Raw genomic sequence first — 21,945 nt, 5'->3', positions numbered from 1 at the left:
GGCTTTGGAGACTTAGCCTATCAGTCTCTTAGAACAAGATAAGATGATGAATTTAATAAAAAGTTCAGTGAAAAACAATGTCCAGATCTTATATGTTACTTGAGGGTGACCCAAGACTAAAAATGAAATTGATGTAGTTCAAAATAATGCAAATAAGTGATTGGACTCTGGAATACATATGGGTTGAGAGAGGATGCTATTTTCTAGATGGGTGATAGATAAGGAGATATCCCAATTATTATTAATGGACATATCACAGAATTAAGGTATTCTGGTCTGATGTAATTATGGTTATACATAAAATATAGGAGTATAAACAAACATCTTTGTCTAGTTGTTCTTTCTTAATACTTTTTTCCACACTTAAAAATGCAGCTAAAAACATAACCATTGCTGGCTAAGGGCTTGGTATAAGGCAGGTGTTCCCAAAATTAGTTCGCGGCTTGTTCAGGTTAAGCCCCTGGCGGGTTGCGAGATGCTTTGCTTATCTGAGCGTCCACAGGTACGGCTGCTCGCAGCTCCCAGTGGCCACAGTTCACTGTTCTTGGCCAATGGGAGCTTCAGGAAGTGGCGCGTGTCGGGCCGCTGCTTCCTGCAGCACCCATTGCCCGGGAACAGTGAACTGCGGCATGTGAAAGTAGAATGAATTATACTGAAATTATAATTCATTAAAGAAATGCTACTTGAAGGGTTTGTTGAAATATAGTTGTTGGGAAGAGAAACATTAAGGAGTGTGAGACAATGGGTCCTCAAACTAATTAACTTAGAGCTCCTGCTGAGCTAGGAGATTGGTAAACGTTAGTATGCAAATAAGATATGTATGTATGTATATTTCTCAGTTTCTGCTTTTTTTTTGTCTCTTATGTTAAATTGGCTTTGGCTTATCTATATAAATAAGTTAGCTTGAGCCTCAGAGAGGGGCTCACATATCTGGGTGCATTGGCAAAGCGCTTTACTAATAAACAGAGTGGTCTGACAAATTATGTGAGTCCTGAATCTGACTTTGACAGGCAACTGGGAGCTGCAAGCACCCGTACTTGCGGACACTCAGGTAAACAAAGCGTCTCGCGGCCCGTCAGGGGTTTACCCTGAACAAGCCGTGAATCAAGTTTGGGAACCCCAGTCTAAGGCTTGGTCTCATTTAAGTTAGTGAAAACTGCAGTTTCTCAGCACCTTGCAAGATCAAGTTCTGCGAGAGTGGTTTTAAGGAAGTGGAAATCCAATACTGATACATGGAGATGGCTGATGTAGTGTCATGTGAAGACCTAGCATATTGAGTTAGAGGGATTGTCTGAATCTTCTTATTTATCATCAGAACTTATTTGCTTCATTAAACAGAAAAAAGACAGCCATCCTAATAGTGTCTAAATGAAGTTGCTCCAATAAAAGATATTACCTCACCTGCCTTGTATCTCACATCATGGGATCAATATGACTACAACAACACTGCAAACAATGAAGATACTGAATTTTGTCATCTGAAATAAAAACTCCAGATGGGACTGGAGACCTCAGTCTTACGACTCCAATTTCCCCCAGATAAAGCTTAAGCAGATCTGAGATGAAAGAATCGGGTCCCAAGAGTTTTTATAGAGATTTTTGCAGCCTCTTGACAGCACCAGTCTTTGGGTGAACAATAGGCTTTTGAAGTAACCTATTTCCTAAGCATCACCGGTAGTTAGCTACATGGATTAACATAAGACAATAGCCTATCTCCAAGAATACGCAGGTGATTTGCTACACACTTCAAAGAGAAATTAAGACCGTGATATCAGAACATTTAAATGTTAACGTCTCCTTTTGATCTCTGAATTAACAGAATACAGCTACAGAGAGGAACTGTTTGGTTACGTTGTTAACCTCTAACAATATACATGTAAACACACAAAACATCTACTAATATGTCACTAAAGGTTGAATCAGGGTCAATTAGTCTGCAAGTTGCTTAAACCTTTTTGGCCCAGCATCACAAGAGTAATTATCTTTACATCTTTCAGATCCTGGGGTATATGGCTTTCTTCCCAAGAGGTTCAGAGACGGGCATAGATGTGACTTGCAAGCTTCCTACCTCTGGAGCTCCTAAAGGCAGCAGGGGATCTGACTGTAGCCTTCTCTACATCTTCAGGAGTTGGTATTTGGGCCAGCTCCTGCATTGTTGGAAGCTGGTGATGACTGCTTTGGTGAAAGTTGGAAGCTGGTGATGACTGCTTTGGTGAACGCGTCATTGAGGTGCCAGGCCTACACTGGGAATGGCAGTTAAGGACAAGTCTACACTCCAGCCTAAGTCGATATAACTTACGTTGCTCAGGGGTGTGAACCCCCACCCATGAGCAACAAGTTTTGCACTGTCCACACCAGCGCTATGTCGGCGGGAGACGCTCTCCTGTCAGCATACCACATCTTTACCAGATGCACTACAGCAGCACAGCTCAGTGCAGCTGAGCCAACGTAGCACCTAAGGCAGTGTCACAGATAATGACATCCTTTGAGTAGAGTTCTTTGTAATGCTCAATCCATCGGTCAAGTTGTTTTTGCCTGTCAGTTAATATGGTATGATCTTTTGCTTTTAGGTTTGCGGTCTTTTTACAAGATGGACCCAGTGCTTCTTTAATTGCACTATAGGTACCACAAAGGTCCCCTCTTTCAAACAGATCTGAATCTTTCTGCACAGGTCTTGCCAATACTTCTGGGCACTTTCTTTGGTGGCTTTCTGAACCTCAGCCTTACCCTCTTTAAACTTGAGAGTTCTGGTCTTAGGTGGTTGTTAAAGTAAAGTTAGGTGAGGATTTTTTCCCCCCCTATAAGTGGGAGCAGCAGATGTTCAGATGCTGCAAACCAATCAAGATGTTTTTTCTCTGTTGTTCCAAAGCCATCCTTGGCAGTAACCAGAATCATCTTATTAAATTTTTCCCACAAGGTGTCAAAATCAGGGGAATCAGGTTGATCATTTTAAAAAACAAGCTCATGCACACATTGAAACTTTGCACAAGTATCAGAATCCTTCATGTTAGTGATGTTGAGGCAAGGTTTACCTTTTCGCTTTGCATAACAGATCTTTTTATGATGCAATTGGAGCTTGGCCCTCAAAAGAGCATGCTCAGTGTCACAATCAGCACTAGGCATTGATTGAACGTGCAATACATTGCAAATGTTTCTGCGACAGATCAGGATAAGATCAAGCTGACGCCCATGTGCTGAGTGAGGGTGCCTCCATATGACCTTTCTGCGGCTGCTGCCACCTGCCAGCAAAATAGGTGTTTGGGACTATCTGCTCACAAAAGGCACAAAGTTCAAGAACAGCTGGCCATTTCTGTTGAGGCTACTTGTGCTGTATTGACCAATGATGTGTCCCTTGTGCTCCCAATCCTTACCCACACAGGTGAGTCTGTCCCCGGAAAAAAAATTAAGTATTTATTCCAGCTGAGAATAAAACTCATCTTTTTGCTGTTTGGAATAATCAAGTGTTGGGCCATAAATGGACAGAAGAGTCAGTCACACAGAGTTTGTGTTTGTATCCAGCTGCATGATCCTCTTATTGATAGGTACTGGAAGGGGTACATACACTGAGGACAGACTTCTTGACAGCATATCCAACATCACGTATCATTAGTTCATTGTCAGGTTTCCCAGATGAGTAGAACTGATAATTTCTTAGATCCAATTTCTGAAAGCCTCGTCTCATTGAGGGCTGCAATATCAATGCCCAATTGATGTATTCTCTATCAGTTAGAATCTTTCAGTTCAAGTCTGGTTAACATAGTATGAACATTTCAGCAAGCACTGATTAGTTTAGTTTAGAGCCTGGAAAGAAACTGGAAGGGAGCTTTTTTAACCCACCGTTCCTAGTGCCTTCCCCAGATTGGGGCAAGCAGGCCACTCCTAAATAGGGCTGCTTGGAGATTTGAGCCACTGCTGAACACCTGGGTCCTTCTCCACCAGAAGGAGCAATGGTCGAGCACCACCAGCTTAGGTTAAAACTTCCCCAAGGCACAAATTCCTTTCCTTGTCCTTGGACGGTATTGCTGCCACCACCAAGTGAATTAAACAAACATTTAGGGAGGGCCACTTGGAGCCCTATCCCCACAAAATATCCCCCCAAGCCCCTTCACCCCATATCCAGGGGAGGCTTGAGAATAATATACTAACCAACTGGTTACAATGTAAGCACAGACCAAATCCCTGGGTTTTTAGTACACTGAACATTAATCAGGTTCTTAAAAGAAGAATTTTTTTTTTAAAAAGTAAAAGAATTGCACCTGCAAAATCAGGATGGAAGGTAACTTTACAGGGTAAATAAAAAGACTTAAAACACAGAGGATTCCCCTCTGACTCTGCTTCCCAGTTACAAAACAGGAATGAAATTACCTCTTAGCATAGGGAAAATTCACAAGCTAAAAGAAAAGATAATCTAACGCATTTCCTTGCCTTACTTACAATTTTTTAAATTTTAGATGCTCATTTTAGGTATGTTTTTAGGAGATGTTTTTCCTGTCCGGACCCTCTCTCTCTTGCGAGAAGGGACACACAAAGAGAGCACAAACAAAACCTCCCCCTGATTTGAAAGTATCTTCTTTTCCCATTGGTTCTTCTGGTCAGGTGCCAACTAGGTTAATTGAACTGATTAACCCCTTACAGGTAAGGTGATTCTGTATCTTTGGCCAGGAGGGATTTTATGTTACTGCATACATAAGGGTTATTACCCTTCCCTTTATATCTATGACAAGGCTCATCTGCTTTTCTGGGAACATTTCCTTCCCCCATTGGTTCCACTACTCCACCCCTTAGCACAGCTCGGCCTGAAGCCGTTGGAGCTTCTCCTGATATTAAGCGCCACCTGTCACTCCCCATTGCATCGCTGGCTGCACCATCTAAACATTCATTGGTGAATCCCAGGAAAGGGCCTGGTTCGATGCTGAAAGATGTGTAAAAGAATTAAGTTGAGAAGAGAGAGGACTGGTTTTGAAAACTGAAACTGTGGTAGCTGGATTAAAGGTTTAGAACTTAATTATCTCAAAAATACTAATGTTTATGTAAATGTGTAGGTTTATAAAGAATTTAGCACTAAAAATAAATTGTGTGGATCAAAATAACCAAATCTAACATCACATTAAGCAAGTCAGCCAAATGAAACATTAAATCAACTAGCTTTACATAAGTGAGCAGCAACAGTAATAAAAAGATAAATCTCTGGCTATTTTACAGATGCTATACGAAGACACACACATATATTAGAATAAACCCCAGAATTTCAATCTCAAGTTTCATATATTTCTAGTTTTCCCCATTTCTTCACCATCTGCCTTAGAGAAACATTCAATAAAACTGGAGTATGTCCTTAGGAGATGAAATACACACCCTATCTATAATTGTATCTAAAATACAAAATGCTATTTTGTTGAGAAAACCAGCAAACAATAATTATTTGCAGTTTCTACTTTCCCAACTGAAAAGACTGCTTGCTCTTGTTGAGCAATATGGAGGTATGATTTACTGCTGCTGCTTGCAGGAGGCACCTTGTCCAATCTCAGCCACTTTCAGAATTATATTTTAACAATGAGATTCATATGTTATTAGCCCTGCCTTCTCCCTTCCTGATTAACATTATTATTTGTATTACTGCCTAAGTGCTGCCCTAGTCATATACCAGGACCCCACTGAGCTTGCCCAGAGTAGTATGGTAGCGTGTGGAATTCCAGTGTAGGAGATAGAAAATGCAACTGACCATCAACAAAACAATACTGACTACATAAAGTAAAGAAACTCAAAAAAGGAAGAGTATATTTTTCTCTATGTGTCTTCTAGTAACATGGGGGATTGTTTGTAACTATGTATTGTAAAAAATAGTGTTAGTGAAACAGTTTTGTGCCACATCTGATACTTCCTACAAAAATACCACTATAACCCTATTGAGATGAAGTGCATCTGATGAAGTGAGCTGTAGCTCACACAAGCTTATGCTCAAATAAATTTGTTAATTGCTAAGGTGCCACAAGTACTCCTTTCTATTGCGATGTTAACTCGTGTCTGATTGGCCCATGATACCCATCCTCCATCACCCACTTGTTACATTTTCAAACAAGCACCTTCATGCTTCCTCCCATACTGCACGCACACTTTGGAGGAGTTCCCCATAAACATCTGCAAAACCAACTAATTTTTCTCCTTCAAACCCTTCCTTTCTGTGTTTTGAAAACAGTTAGGATGCTGTAGTGCTGTTCAATATTGTCTCATGATTCCCTTATACTCCCCTCTATCTGTATTAATTTGTTGTCTCTTGTCTTATAGACTGTAAACTCTTTGTGGCAGGGGCTGTTTTTTGTTCTGTTTGTACAGTGTCTAGCACAAAGTGGTCCTTGACTAGGGCTCCTAGCCACTACAGTAATGCAAATAATAAATAATAATCCACTGCTCAGTGTGTGTTACATGTCCTTGAGTCAGGATGTAAACCTGTTGAATTCCCCAGCACGAAAGACTGCTTCTTTAGTTCAAGTTGTAGATACTTAAGCTTTCAGCTCCAGAAGTTCCTGGTTCAAGCAACTGTGTTGGTCAAGACAATAACCATTACACTATATTACTATGAACTAACTAGGGCTTGAAGCTATTGCTATTTGATACCGCAAACGTGTACAAAAGGAAATAGTCAAGAAAAATATTTCAATGTCATGAACATGGGTTGTATGGGATTGAAAAGGAATTGTCCATATGTGTCTTCAAGCAAAAAAAAACAACAACAACAAAAAAATTTGTGGTAGGTGGCAAATTTGACATCAAAAGAGGCATCATAACAAGAAAAATAAGCCTAAAAATCCAACACTCGCAAAAATGAAAATATTTAAGCAAAAAAAAAAAAAAAATTAAATGAAAATCTGACCTGAAAATCACTCAACAAAATATTTTTCTTACCGTGTGGGGTATGCAAATTCGTTACAACAATACTGCAAACAAAACAGTTACATTAATGGGGGGCGAGGGAGGGACTGGTCAGGCACAAGGAGATAGCGAGCACGGCCCTGATCCATGAGGGCTCAGGGATCCGCCCGCACAGCTCAGCTTGCCGCATTGAATCTAATTATACTTTTTCTATCGCTCTGGATGTTTTCGATCCCAGCATTGGAAATAGAGATCCGGATTTTAAAGCCTATACATATTTCTATAATCCTTCTCTTCTATTCCCTGCCCCTTCTCGGATCTGCTCCGTTCCCTCACAGCTCAGCTCCTTTCCCCCATACTGAGCCCTCCCTGCTCCTGTGGGTTTCAGGGAAACCGAGCCTCACAAGAGCTGAGGGAACAGTACAGCACTGGTAAGAGGCAGCAGCCTCTCCTCCCTGGCGGGCATGTGCAGGCCCTTCACACATGCTCGTTGGGCTGCCCTTGGAGCGCGAGCATGTGCAGAAGCAGGAAGGGCGCGCTCGGAGCCGGAGCGGAGCCTGTTCTTACACCTGGCGGGGCGGGAGGAAGAGCAGCCGCGGCGCCGGCGGCGGTGGGGGCGGGGAAGTGGACAGGCCACGTTTGGTTTTGTTTTGATTATGGGGCGGGCGAGTTCCCTCCTCCTTGGCGGGGGCTGCGAGTGGAGCGCCCCGGCTGGAGCGTAGCTCCCTCCCTCCGCCCCCAGAGCCACTAGGAAGAGGGAGAATCAGCCCCCTCCCTTCGCCTGCGCTCGCACTAGTGCTGACCCCGCATGGCTGGGGAAGGAGGCGAAGGCGGAGGCTCTGCACCAGCCAGGCGGCGGCGGCGGCGAGACAGCGGCGAGAAACAGCGCTTGCTTGCTTGCGCCGCTGCCTGCGGCGCGGGGGCTGCCCGCGGGGCTCGCTGGGGCCCTTGCAGCCCAGTCGGGGCGGAGGGGGTGTGACAGCCGCGAGCTCAGGCGTAGGAAGGCTGAGGGGCAGGAGCAGCTCCCGCCGAGTCCTGCCCTGCCAGTGTAGCGGGGGGAAGCCGAGCAGGATGCACGGGTAGGGGGTCCCCGCTCCCCGGATCTGCTGTGCCTGCATAGGCCCCTCTGACTGCCCTTGGGGGCCGCTCTCCCCTTGCCCGGGTCAGCGGCGGGAGGCTGCTCCGCAGCACTTTGCACGCCCCGGCTGCTGTCTGGGAACGTAGCATGGAGAAACAGGGTCAGGACGAGACGCTCCCTCACCCCCTGGAGCCGGAGCCGCAGCCGCAGCCGGTGGGGAGGGCGATGGGGGAGAAGCGGTTCAAGCTGTGGTATGTGGGTTGGTCCTGCCTGGACAGACGGACCACGCTGCCCATGCTCCCCTGGCTGATGGCCGAGATCCGCAGGCGCAGCCAAAGGCAGGACCCTGGCGGACCCCTGGGTAGCTCGGTGCCCGCCCGGGAGGTGCTGCTGCTCCTGGGCTTCCCGAACCTCCGCTGCGTCCCCGCCACCTCCAGCGGCAGCCCGGGCAGCGCCAACCCGGCCGTCTTCATCTTCGAGCACAAGGCGCAGCACATCTCCCGCTTCATCCACAACAGCCACGACCTCACCTACTTCGCCTACCTGATCAAGGCGCAGCCCGACAACCCCGAGTCACAGGTGGCCTGCCACGTCTTCCGGGCCTCTGACCCCAACCAGGCAAGTGCTGGGGCTGCCCCGAGTAGGCGGCTTCTCGGGGGACAATAGGGTGGTGGGAACGTAGGTGATATATAGATTTCGTCCCCCCCTCCCAGTGGTGGTTCGGGAATAAAGAGGCTGCTCTTCAGAGACTATAGACATGGAGATCCTTCAGGGGCCACTAGTATATGGGCACTTGGGCTGTCAAAGAGGGTAATAGAGAAAAGGAGGGTATGGAGATGACTTCTTTGTGGAGCGCTTTGAGATCTAGTCAGTGGTATTATGGGCAGGGTCCCTGGGATCAGTAGAAGGGACTGGGAAAAGGGAGGCTTTCCAGAGGGCTGTGGGTAGAGGGTCTTTTTAAAGGCTTCATTGCCCAAAGTGGAAGGAATATTCACAAAAGCTTCTGGTTAACTCTGCATGTGGGTGTGTATGGATCATAGTTCAGGTTCTTACACCAAGCTCACCCTGGGGGGTATTAATACAGAGGTGAGCAGCAGGCTTCATAATGCTGTGGGTGGTTGGCAGAACACTTTGTATCTACTTTTGTTCCATAATGTAGTGCATGCCCAGGAGCTAGTTCACGGCTTCTCAACCTTTCCATAATGTGGACATGCAAAGAGTGGACCATCTCCACTTTTTCTTTCTCGTGGACCACCTGGTCTTATTCATGATCACATAACATCACTGTGGTAACCACAGCAATTGCTTCTGAAGAGAAGTAAAAATATTTAATGTATTTTAAATTATCCTTAATGTGGCATAGCCATTGGAAACCAACAGAATAGCCAACACTATGTGACCCATCTGCTCTTTACAGACCACCATAAACCACAACAGGACCATATTTCACTTTCAAGGCATGGTAAGGACACCTGGCTGTGCCAGGCACATTCAGGAGTGTTATAAAAAGTTTTATCTGGGAGGGGACATTGTTGAGCTGGTGCCATCTGAAAGAGCTAGCTAAAAGTATGTATTTTTGCAGGATCTGTAGGAGGCTTTGGTTGTTGCATCTAATGCACAGAGGGCTCCTTTCTCCTGGCTATACTAATCATGTGGGGAACAACAACCTTGACAAGTAGGGCCCATAATTATGTTAATATGGTAATGGCAAGAAAGCAATCTTTCAGTGATAGTATTTTATTTGAGCAACATGAGCAGCTCTCCCAGAGGTTTACACAGATATATGGGGGTGGAGAGAATATGACTGGTTATATGCACTGGAGTCTATCGAAGCCATTTAATCAGCACATCTAGATCTACTGAACAGATTTTTTTTGAAGTGAAGGGAGCAAGGGGGTGGCAGGAAAAAGGAGTGTAAAACAACTGACTGCCAAGGTTCTAGAATACTAACTTGGGTTTCAGCAAATTAAGTGCTCAAGATTAAAGAAGTAGTTAATGTGGAGTAGTGTAGGTGTATACATGGTACTAATTCATATACAGGGCTTGATGCAGCACACATCAAAGTCAACAGAAAGATTCTCTTTGACTTGAGTGAATGCTAAATCAGAATCATTAAGTACATCACCTATATAGATCCATGCTGGTCCTATTATTACGGGGACAGAAGGGAAATAACAGGGACAGAAGGGGGTTGTAAAATATCCATTCACTATTACTCCTTATATGCCTGGCTCTTATTTCTTTCATTCTATTTTGGATGCTACTTTTTATTGATCATTCACTATAGATTCTCCCCTGCCCTCCACAGAAGAAAACATAATAGTTTGCACAAAATTAAATAAAAAAAATTTGTTATACGCAAAGCACTCTTATGCTAGGGAATTAGAATGGATACTTTGATTGGAAGTTATTAACAGAAACAAGTTTTGTTATAAAACACCTGCCCACTTTTGACTATGTATCATCTTAAGATATATCCTAGAAGTAAGATTTTTTTTTTTAAGTTCTCACTTAATTAACCGCCAACTGGTAATGAGTTTTATTTTTATTTAGTATTGGCATTGAAGACAAAGAATAAAACTAACTGATGTAGACACAGGGCTAGCCTTATGATCTGTAAAAAGAAAAGGAGTACTTGTGGCACCTTAGAGACTAAACAATTTATTTGAGCATAAAATGCATCGGATGGTTTTCCACAGTATGCATGCGATGAAATGAGCTGTAGCTCACGAAAGCTTATGCTCAAATAAATTGGTTAGTCTCTAAGGTGCCACAAGTACTCCTTTTCTTTTTGCGAATACAGACTAACACGGCTGTTACTCTGAAACTTATGATTTGTGGAACTCCAAGCACATTAATGGCTTCAGTCTGCCCTGAGGGAGATCAGGCAGAAAGCTGTCTCCCTCCCCAGTTCTGCTGCCAGTGGGAGAGATTGGGCTAACATGTTATTTGCCAAGTCTATACAGGTCTTAAGCAGTTAACCCGTAGCTCTGAGCAAACAGAATGAGGTGTGAGTTGCTGACTTGAAAAAGCACAGTGTTCCTCCTAGAATTACAAGTTCTACAACTGATAATATCCTTGCAGTTTCTCAAAAGATGGTAGAATATACAAGCATGGTTCTCTGCAGTAGTTGAGCTGTGTGGTGTTTATGGTGTATGTTATCCTAAACAGTTTTTTATGCTCCTTTTTCAAGACTACTTTGCTTTCGCTGTAAATGTTTGAGCTGTTAGTGCGAATAACAGGTCAAGTTATTCTGGAGTGGAGGAAGGGAGTCAGAGGAGTGTTGTAAAAAACAAAACAAAGAAACAAACCAAAAAAACTCGAAAACCTCAAACCAATGGTCTATGAACTGTAAAGGTAAAATAGTAATTATGGACTTTCAAGAGAGCAGTGCTTAGTATTGTAGTTGAGACCAAACAATGGCAGATCTGGGAACAGAACACAGAAGCCAGTGCCTCCCAGCCTGTTGCTCCGTCCACTAGTTATACCAGGGTGGCCAACCTGTGGCTCCGGAGCCACATGCAGTTCTTCAGAAGTTAATATATGGCTTCTTGTATAGCAGTGGCTCTCAAACTTTTGTACTGGTGACCCCTTTCACATAGCAAGTCTCTGAGTGTGACCCCCCCACCTTATAAATTAAAAACACTTTTTTATATATTTAACACCATTATAAATGCTGGAGGCAAAGTGGGGTTTGGGGTGGAGGTTGACAGGTCGCAATCCCCCATGTAATAACCTTGTGAGCCCCTGAGGGGTCCCGACCCTCCAGTTTGAGAACCTCTGTTGTATAGGCACCGACTCCGGGGCTAGAGCTACAGGTGCCAACTTTCCAATCTGCCAGGGGGCACTCACTGCTCAACCCCTGGCTCTGCCACAGGCCCTGCCCCCACTCCACCTCTTCCCGCACCCTCCCCTGAGCCTGCCATGCCTTTGCTCCCCCCCCCAGCCTCCTGCACACCATGAAACAGCTGATCAGGAGGGAGAGGGAGGCGCTGATCGGTGGGGCTGCCGGTGGGTGGGAGGGGCTGCTGACGTATTACTGTGGCTCTTTGGTAATGTACATTGGTAAAATCTGGCTCCTTTTCAGGCTCAGGTTGGCCACCCCTGAGTTAGACCATGCAGCCTCATGCAGGCACACACCCCCATGTTGGAACAAACAGCTGTCACTCACAGTAAAATGTTCAGAAGAGTGTATATTTGAATACATAGCCTTTTTAGATTTTTCACCTGCAACAATGGTCCAGAAATTCCACGCAAACAACATGTGATTGTGCACCCTGAAATTTAATTTGTTTTTTTTTGTTGTTGGTTTTTTTTGCCAGTTTCACCCAGTTCTGGCAGTGAAGTTTTTTTTTTCCCCCCACTCAGGGAATCCCATTTCCGAAGTACCACTTCTACAATTTCTTTGTTTCTCCTTCCTTTTATTTTTTAACAAATGTTACCATAAGCACCTGTTCCATAAAGGCCAGTTCTATACTGCAACAGAGATCTAGAAATGTTATTTACGATTGCTGAAGATTTAAAGATAGATCTTGAAAAATTTCACTGCGTGTCATTTGAAACACCCACTAGTCTTAGGCAGATCTGAAAAATATGAGGGTGGAAGGAGGGTTCTACCTGGATTCAGGGATAGTACTATAGCAAGAAGCCTAGCTAAGAAGCTCTGAGCTGTGGGGATGACTGTGAATACTGAGATTTTTACAGGGTTTCTGTCCCTGGCCACTGTGTAGGATCTCAGTATTTTGCTCTCGTGCTGCTGGAAATGGGAGCGGGGAAGAGTCCCAGAACCTTCTGATTGATGGGCTTGGAAAGGAAAAAATCTGCTGCTCTTCTCTTCTCTTTCTGAAGAGCTGCAGTGCTTGCTGCTGCTCATACCTTTCCAAAGCAGCAGCTGACTGAAATAGACTAGGATTCTTGTTCATTTCAGTGCTGGCTACTGAATAGCAGAGATGTTAGTTTCACATAGCTTTCTCTTGGGAATAATTTAGGAGGCATGGGGTCTATCTGAGTCTTCAAGATGACAGCACTGTCTCACTTTATATTTAGAATGTTTTCTTCGCAACTACTGAAACTAGAAGCTTTCAAAAAAAAATGAATGGAATCTAGAAATTGATGGTTTAGCCCCTACTTCCCTCTTTTCATCATCTGGGAAAGCCTCAGATTGATCAGCAAAGTCTTCAGACCCCACCTGAGCTCATAAAATGAAGTATACAAAACGGGCATGTTTGTTTTAAATGTGGAGTCTGAATACAAATCTTAATGGTATTTGACAATCATCTTAAATTTCTTAAAGTCGCATACTACTTCCTTAGGAAAAGGTTCAGAGTCTGATTTGCTGTTTCACATGATGAAATAGAATTCTCATTTTCTTCATGAAACATGAACAAGACCAGTAACTTGTATAGTACCAAATACAAATCATTTGTAAACAATCTTATTGTTATGATTGATAGTTATTAGTGACGACTGTTACACAATAATGACATTTCCTTCGTAGACAAGTACTTAGCTGACATTTTAAAAAATGTTACCATACGTTTTAGGTTTCATTTAAAGATCCTCATAAAGAGTGATCAAAGTGTGTACCTCTCCAGCATTTCAAATGTAACCCAAGGACTGCATCAGCTGGGAAGAAGGAAATTTTCTACTGTACAGCCCTCTGTATAGCATAGCGTTATCAGTAGCTCCAGCATTCTGTTGTTGCTGTGAGTTAATGGGACTAGACTGGCCTAAGGCAAAGCAGAAATAATGGAGCATTTTGCCTATAAAGTAAGAGTGAGATAAGAACTATAGTGGGTAGGCTGGCAGAGTCAGGAGCCTGAGGCAGCCCAGTTGTAACGCAGATCCTTGCTCTGTAATCGCTGTACAGGCTGTAAATAAAATGGTAGACCTCTTCATATATATGTTAGTTGTCTGATAGAATTAAAAAAAGAAAAAAGGCACTGCACTAGAACAATTCTGTAAGATGGCTCATGCTGAGAAACTAAATGTCAGGACAAAACCTTTGCTTTTATCTTAACCCCAGGAGGGCTCTACCCTGACATTTCTTATCAATACAAATAAACAGGAAGCTGTAATTATATTGGAAAGTGACCCTTATATTTAGAATTTTTTTATGTTGTCACTTTGATTTATATGTCCCCTTAAAACGTCCCATGGCTTGCATCACAGCAAATGCCTGGAAAGCAAGTTCACATCAAGTGAAACTGAATGTTGCACAGGTTAGTATTAATGTTGAGTTTTGGAAGCTGGATCTAGATTTTGTACACATGACAAACAGGTTGTTCTGGGTTTTGAAGGGCTCTGTCTGAAGTAAGATGTATAGTTGAACTGTTGAGTAGACTTGTTATAAGCCACATAGGCTTTGTCTGCAGCGGGGAGTTGTAATTCCCAGCTCTTGCAGATGTACACATGCTAGTTCTGCTTGCACTGGAGCACTAAAAAATAGCAGTGTGGCTGTGGTGGCACAGGCATTGGATGGGACAGATGCTTTAGTGCCACCCTGTCGGAGATGATAGGCACATACTCAGGTGGCTAGTCTGAGCTGCTTCCCTGGACTGCCGTGGCCGCACTGCTATTTTTTAGCACGCTATCTCAAGTAGAGCTAGAGGAGGTATGCCTACCTGAGCTGGGAATTACACCTTACAGCTTCATTGTCAACACACCCAGAGTGTACCTGGGTTTGGGGTTGGGGGAAAGAAGAGGTCGGTCATACTAATGGTGTGGCCTCCCAGTTTTGTCAGTGAAAGCAAAGTTAGGGTGAGGGGCACCAGGGGAAGGGTTTTTTTTTCAGGTGTGTTGAGTTCAGGGGAAGATGCAAGAAGAGAAGTTGAAGAACCTTTACTCCAAAACAAAACATGAACACTGGAGGCTTATGGCAGAGTGAAAAATTGTTCTGTTGCCAGACAACATTTTGATTGCAGCCTGTCAGAAATAAAAAAGCATGTGTGTTTTAACGAGAGAGAGAGCCTCAGTTGTAGAGTGAAGTGACAGTCTGGTGGCAAACTATTTTATGTTTGTTTGTTTTTTGTTTTTAAAAAAGGTTTGGTTAAGATTTTCAATATTGGAACATAAAGTTAGGCTTCTGAATCCATATTCACATACCTGTCTGACTTTCAAAAGTATTGAATTCATTACTTTTGAAAATCATGCAGATGCCTACTTATGGATTTAGAAGTCCCGTTTTAGAGTCCTAATGCTAAAGATCTTGGCATTCGTCATCTTTGTCATTGACAGACAAATGGGGGAAATACCAAAAAGGTGTTTAAACAAAATATTTAAAAATCCTCACATAAGATCCCAGCTGCTCCTACTGCTATCTAACCTGGTATGTCTACTGACAGCTTCCACGAGGAAGGAAAATGTTTAAAGCCAGCTCCCCTCTGCTGCCTTCATCGGTTGTCATTTTCCCCTCTCCAATTCCCCCCTAGCATCTAATTGTCAGTCGGAAGGGAAGGACGGTCACTGGAAAGAAGACTTCTTATATTTAAAAAGGGATAGCTTTTATAGGTAAGACTTGGCAGAATGATCAAATGATCTTTGAGGCCATTTAAAGGTAATATAAATGACTAGAAAATAGAGCCATATGAAGAAAGATAGTGTAGGTTCATTAGCTCTGTGTAGACTATTATTTGGCCTCCTCCTGAGGAAGAGGATCCATCTACACTGTTTTTTTTTACACATTAGAAGACCCCTTCAGTTTAAAATAATATTTTGTAGCAAGGTTTGGCCAGTCTGTGCAGATGGGGCAAAGTGTTTAAAAAATATATACTGGCATAGGTAACAGCCTGGATTTAAATATGGGAAAAATCTGTCTGAAATGCCACTGCCCAGTGGTCACTAAAGGGTATGAAAGAGGGTACATTTCATTACCCACCATCCCTGCAGAATCAGAGCGTGACTTCTTAACTTCCTTTACAGCTCCCTCATCTCACCACCCTACTTGTACATCTGTTGGCCCTAGCAGATAGATTAGCTTCTAGTGCATGCTATTTATACTTATTTCCCTTTTTCATATCCAGTACTTGTTTCCATTTTCCTCTCCTATGGTTCCTTCTCCCCCCACCCCCCTTTTATCTTTGTGTAAAGTGGTGAATTCTGCAAGGTGAATTCTAGACGAGATGCGATAAATTGATCTCCGATAGATCGATCACTACCTGCACGTTTTTCAAGCCCTGATAATATGCCAACAACCCCCAGTGTCTCATTAGATGCAATTCGTTATGATCACTGCTTTAGGCTGCCGAGGAAGACTTGATCATACTGAATTATTTTGCATGGTTTGACAGTTATCTCATAGCACTGCTCCTGGTCAAGCTGCTGTTTTGTCACTTCTGATATTCCTTCAAGTTCAGAAACAAGGAAAGAAGGTATCGTTATTATCCTGATGCAAGATGGCTTTTCATTTGTCTTATGTACAACATATGGCTTCATCTGTCGTCACTTACTGTAGCATTCTGAAACAGCTTTAGAGAACACAAATATTGGTGAAGGTGGTTGATCTACACAGGGAATAAGGAATGCAGTGTTTTTTAAGGGTAGTCTCAATTATCTGAATTAACTTCATACTACACAAAAGGTAAAATTAAATGAGTCATTTTTCTTAAGATCTGTCAACTCTGTTCTTTTCTACTTAGGTTCTTATACCACACTCCTTCCCTTAGTGTCCCATACAAATAATAGATACAGCAGAAGCATATTGCAGTAGTTCCTGGAGATCCCAACCAAGATAGGGGCTTCATTATGCTAAGTACTGTACAAGGACATAGTAAGAGACAGTCCTGCCCTGAAGAGTTTACAATGTAAATGGACAAGACAGGCAATGTGTCGGAGGGGTTCTAGAGGTGCAGGCATGGTGAAGTGACTTCCCCATTGTCACACATTAGTTCAGTGGTAGAGCTGGAAAAACCCAGGTGGCCTGAAAACCAGTCCAGTGCCCTGACCACTAGACCCGTGTTTTACACACTTTCTTCACTGAGGAATTCTCTCCCTCCACCCCCCCCCCCAACTATATTAATGATGTTACTGTTTTACATCTGGGTAACAGTGAGGTGGACAAGCATACATACGGATATTACACTTGATTGTCCTGTAAGCCTATCTCTAGCCTAGAAATCTTAGACACATTGCATTGGTAATATTCTCCTGTCTCAGCATGCATCCACAGAGACACGCTTGTATGCATGGCAGTATAGCTAAGACTATTAGAACTAATCACTTTCTGCAAAAACAGTTTAAGAATTAACAAATGTATCAGTATACGTCTAGGACCGGTTGAGGCCCAGGAGGTGAATGAGATGGGAGTCTTAGCCCTGGTCTACACTCAGGCGGGGTCAACCTAAGATACACAACTTCAGCTTCTGCCTCTTGCGAGCTGGAGTTCCAGAGTCAACGGGGAGTGCATTCGGGGATCGATTTATCGCATGTAGACGAGACACGATAAATTGATCCCCGATAGATCGATCACTACCCGCCGATCTGGCAGGTAGTGAAGACCTGCCCTTAGGTTTTTCAAGCCCTGATAATATGCCAACAGCCCGTGGTCCACCAACTAAGCCTGTGTTCAAGGCTAAAGTACACCAGTCCTCAGGGTATGCTCCCTCCCGAAACTACCCTCTCCCGTTGATCAGGTACGCCCTACTGCTTGAAGCCAAATACCCTCCTGTGCTGCTGACTGAAGGGAGGTCCCAGTTAAAGCCAGCCCTCTCACAAGCAAGACTAGCTAATCAGCCTATCCACCACCAAGTCAATGAATACTTCCCCCAACAAATCAATGAAAGTCTGTCTCCACTCCCACTTGTCCACTGCTAGGATAGGCTGGGGACTGAGGTTTCTCTTCTCCTGGACCAGATCCTAGCCTGCACAAAAAAAGAAAAAAGGAACAGCAGGATGAGGGGCAGGGAGGCGCAAGAAACCAAGCGCTTGCTTGCACCCTAGCAGAGTGCTATGTGTGTTGAATCCAGCTGCTTATTAACAGATTGCTTGTACTATAACATGGAGATATGCAGCATCTAACCCAGAAACTTAAACATGACTTATTCAGTATCTTTTGCACTTTTTACAAGCCTTAATTTAACAGTAAATATTTGATTAATGTGTTCTGTGAGATTGAAGATTTTAACACTTTAATAATTTGATAAGAATTATCCAGATGTACCTTGTGTTAGTTCAGTTTGAATCAGCTCTGAGAGCGGTGGTGTACACCACTTTAACTGCTGCAACAAAGGACAAATGAAAGAATTAGAATCAGTGGATGCAGGGCCTCTCAACTTGAAGTACCATGTTCAAATCTTGCCTAGTAACCAAAAGTCATTCCATACTTCAGCTTGTTGGTGCTGTATGAAATAAATTGGTAGCTTTAGCCCACTTCCTAATGCCCAAGCGTCCTCATTGCAGCTAATTCCTTGGTTGCTTTGGCATAGTGGCCATGATTTGATTTTTTTTTTTTTTTTTTTTTTAAAGCTAGTTTAGACCTAGCTTTAGTAATGATCCCTCCTGGTCTGTATTAGGGAACGTTGGAAGGGTAGCTTGGTAAAGGCTTCATTGTTCTGCCCATGCTGTATCTGGTGAGGATAAATAAGACTTCAGTCTTTAGGGCTGGTTAACTGGCACTTTTCATAAGCACTAAATTAATTTTAAACAGTTGTGAAAGAAAAACCTTATGAAAAAATATACAACAGTATGAAAAAAATATATAAGCTGACCTCCTTCCCGGGTATGGCTTCAAAGCTTCCTTTTTTTGTTTACTTTATTTAACAGTGGGTTTTATTTTCTAGCCATACAATTTGTTTCTATCTGACCTACCAACTTCATGCTAGGTAAAAAATGAAACAAACCTAGTTACCACTGTGCCCAATAACACATGGAATCGGAAATTCTTAAAGCCATGTTGTATAAAGAGTGATCTGTAACGTATCATGGGAAACGTTTCATGGGAAATAGAACTGTTATTTTCTGGGGTATACTAGTGATGCTTTTCAAAATAGTTGATAACTGTTTCTAGCTGGATTTTAATACATATTCTATTTTTTTAATGCTGACGTTAATTGCACTTCATGTACTCAGTGAGACTGATCTGGGGTTTCCTGTTTTTTTTTTTTTTTTATATATATATATATATTTAAAAAAAAATTCTCCCAGGAGCTCTCTGGGAATAGTTAGTGCTCTGTGGGTTATTTTCTTTAAAGCTACAAAAACGTAGTAATATCATGAAACGTTGGTAGGTTCAAAGATATGTCATATACAGTGAATAATGTTTTCTTAGAGCTCACTTCTTGCATTTAATTCAGAGTTATACTTATAAGCTGTAAGTGACCCTCAATTACAATATGACTTTTAAACAAAAGGAGAAATGAGATGAGACCTGAAGAACTGTATTTGCTAGAAAGGAACAATAGTTACATGTGCCTGATATTTCCTTTCTTTTTTGATCAGTCTGCTGCTAGAGTAGGAAGAGACAAAGGCATATGAGAAATTCTAGCTACACAAACTTTCACACGTGACATTGAGTAACATACTGATACGGGCCCTAGTCCTGGAAGCTGATTTGTGCAGGCAGACCTCAACACCCGTGTGGGGCCCTGTTGAAGTTCACATGGCTCCAGGCACGCACCGGGGTCCACCTATACATATAATCTTGTGGAATCAGGGCCTTAGTCGGGGGCTATATCTACGCTTCCTGCAGCATGTAAGGTTACGGATACTGCACGCCCTGCTAACACGGGTATAAATAGCCGTGTGGACCGTGAGACATGGCTTAAGCAAGTAGAGAGCCCTACACACCTGAACCACAGGATGTATACTCTAGTCTACGTGGCGCTCTACACATCTAGGCAGTGCCTCCCATGCCTCACTGTTGTTTTTAGCAGTGTAGCTTCCCACTGCATCCCTGCTGTCTGAGCCTTTCCCTGCCACAGTGAAAGGCTCTGGTAGCAGGCAAAGATCCAGCAGCAGGGAACTGCCAGAGTCTTTTCCTGCTGCCAGAGCTTTTCATTGTGGTGTGTAGCTGCATGTGTAGTGCCTGGATTCTGCATGCCACCATAAGTGTAGACACAGCCTGGGAGGTAACTTTTATATTCATTATTACTGGTATCAGGATTAGAGGGATGCTATTGAGTGTAGATTCTGAGGACTACTATTCTCAGCTGCATAAGTTAACTCTAAACAGTTGCACCGAATACCACTGTGGTAATCTAAATGTGTTAAGATATCAGTTCACAGGTGAACAGTCAGAACTGTTTCCCTGTGAACTTCCTTTGAGCCACGACTACAGACTTCTGTTAGCATAGCTATGTTGGTGAGGGGTGTGAACAGGTTGGATTTCTGACTGACTAGCTGGGCCAGCAGAAGCCCCTAGTGTAGATGTAACTATACCAGCAAAGCTGCACTTTTTTCCAGTGTAATTTGTTTCACTCATGTGGGGGGGTTACTATATCATCACAAAGTGCAACTGTGCTGACATAGTTGCATCCATGCTTGGAGCGCTTTGCCAGTATATTATACCAATATTCGTGTACTGGTAAAGTGCTCCAAGTGTAGATGTGGCCTTAGATTGTGGCCTGTTGGTCTATCCTATATCGTAGGACCTAATAATTCACAACCAGATCCTATATTTATTTTCAGCTTTGCAGGCAAAAGTATTGCTCTATCAGTTCTAAATGTATGTATGTAAATAATTATTTTGCTATTGTAAGATCTTACTTCCTGGCTTAGCTTTATGAATAAGGCTTTCTTTTTTAAAAGATAGACTTGTTGAAAATCTCTGGCTTTGTAAAAACATACAGCCTGATTTTTGCAGTCAAAACTTCACCGAGGGTCATTCGGCTTTCCCTGCAGAAGGACTGCAGGGCTGAGCCCGATGAAGTGAACGAACACACTATAAATAGAGGCAAGAGCTTGGTACTGTTCAGTAGCATTTCGGGGCGGGGGAGGGGGGAGGGGTAAACCCTGCCAAAATAAAGAGTCAGCTGATGGTTTCACTCGGAACAGCACATCATGCTTTTTTTTGAATTCTTCATGAAAAACATACAGATGGAGCTTGCAAACGTTTGCCGCAAGTGTGTGTGCAACATAAAGCTATTTTGAGAAGACTTATTTAAAATGATTGAGATGCAGAGCAAGCCATGGTAGTTAATACATAGGATGGGGGTTCAGGAGAACTGGGTTTACATCCTAGCACTTACTCTCTGTGTGCTTCATTTTCCCCGTCTGTACAATGTGAGAGGGAGGGAGGTAAAAATAATGCCCACGTTTTATGGGGCTGTTGTGAGATTTACAAACAACAAGTTAAAGTCTTTGATACCTTTTGATGGAAGGTACTCCAGAAAATGAAGTGAAATAGAAGGAAGCAGTTCTATAGATAACCTAGAAAAACAGGACAGAGCAAGGCAAACCAACTTGTTCTTTACTTAGAAATATTTCTGCATTATACTCAGGAGTATTGAGAAATATGGACTCGTGCCCAGAAGAGTAATGTATGCTTCTGGTATTGCTCACTAAAAATAAATGTTTGCCTGCATGCATTCAGCTCCAGTTCTGCATTTCATCTACATCACTTACCATCTCATCCTTTTATTTTTATTCTTCACTGAGGATGACAGTGGGATGTTGAAGTCCCCAACATTTTACGGTTGACTGTAATTATCTTATGCATCTCTATTCAAATTGTTAGGGTGCTTTTGGAGACAGATTAATACAGTAGTATAAAATATCCTATTGTTAAGAAATTTGCATATAATGAAAAGTATTGGTATAGTCTGTATTAAAAATGTGTTTAATGCTAAATCTGAAATCCAACCAATATATAAATCCTAGGCTTAAACTCTTTACCTTCATTCTTGTTCTTTTCAGCACTGCTGAAAAGAAGCTGGCCCTAATTCCATATAGCTTCTTGATGTCCGTCCCTCCCCCCCCGGTGACTCTGGGTGCCTCTGCTTAAGTACCCATCTTGACACATTAAAGGGGCCTGATTTTTTTTCAGAGGGTGTGTACTCAGCACT

At 42.9% G+C, this 21,945-nt stretch overlaps 2 protein-coding genes across 6 annotated transcripts in view; both read left to right on the top strand.

The window, feature by feature from the left end:
- The window catches only part of COMMD6 (COMM domain containing 6), a 49,579-nt gene extending 42,719 nt beyond the window's left edge, over positions 1-6,860 (top strand). For all 3 annotated transcript variants that reach the window (XR_006286999.1, XR_006287006.1, XR_005224803.2), the window contains one exon: positions 1,998-6,860. The gene's annotated coding sequence lies outside the window, so the exon portion shown is untranslated. The remainder of the gene's footprint in view (positions 1-1,997) is intronic.
- Positions 6,861-7,358: 498 nt separating this feature from the next.
- The window catches only part of TBC1D4 (TBC1 domain family member 4), a 154,442-nt gene continuing 139,855 nt past the window's right edge, over positions 7,359-21,945 (top strand). For 2 of the 3 annotated variants that reach the window (XM_037895237.2, XM_043534003.1), the window contains exon 1: positions 7,381-8,566. In XM_037895237.2, coding sequence (XP_037751165.1) covers positions 8,096-8,566 — 471 coding nt within the window. In that variant the 5' untranslated portion in view covers positions 7,381-8,095. Of the gene's footprint in view, positions 8,567-21,945 lie in introns of all 3 variants that reach the window. The other variant, XM_027829747.3, reaches the window with a different exon arrangement.

This window comes from Chelonia mydas, chromosome 1 (genome assembly GCF_015237465.2).
Source record: "Chelonia mydas isolate rCheMyd1 chromosome 1, rCheMyd1.pri.v2, whole genome shotgun sequence".
In the NCBI taxonomy this organism is placed as follows: Eukaryota; Metazoa; Chordata; order Testudines; family Cheloniidae; genus Chelonia; species Chelonia mydas.
The sequence above is the reverse complement of the archived record's forward strand: the minus strand, read 5'-3'. Positions and strand labels throughout refer to the sequence as shown.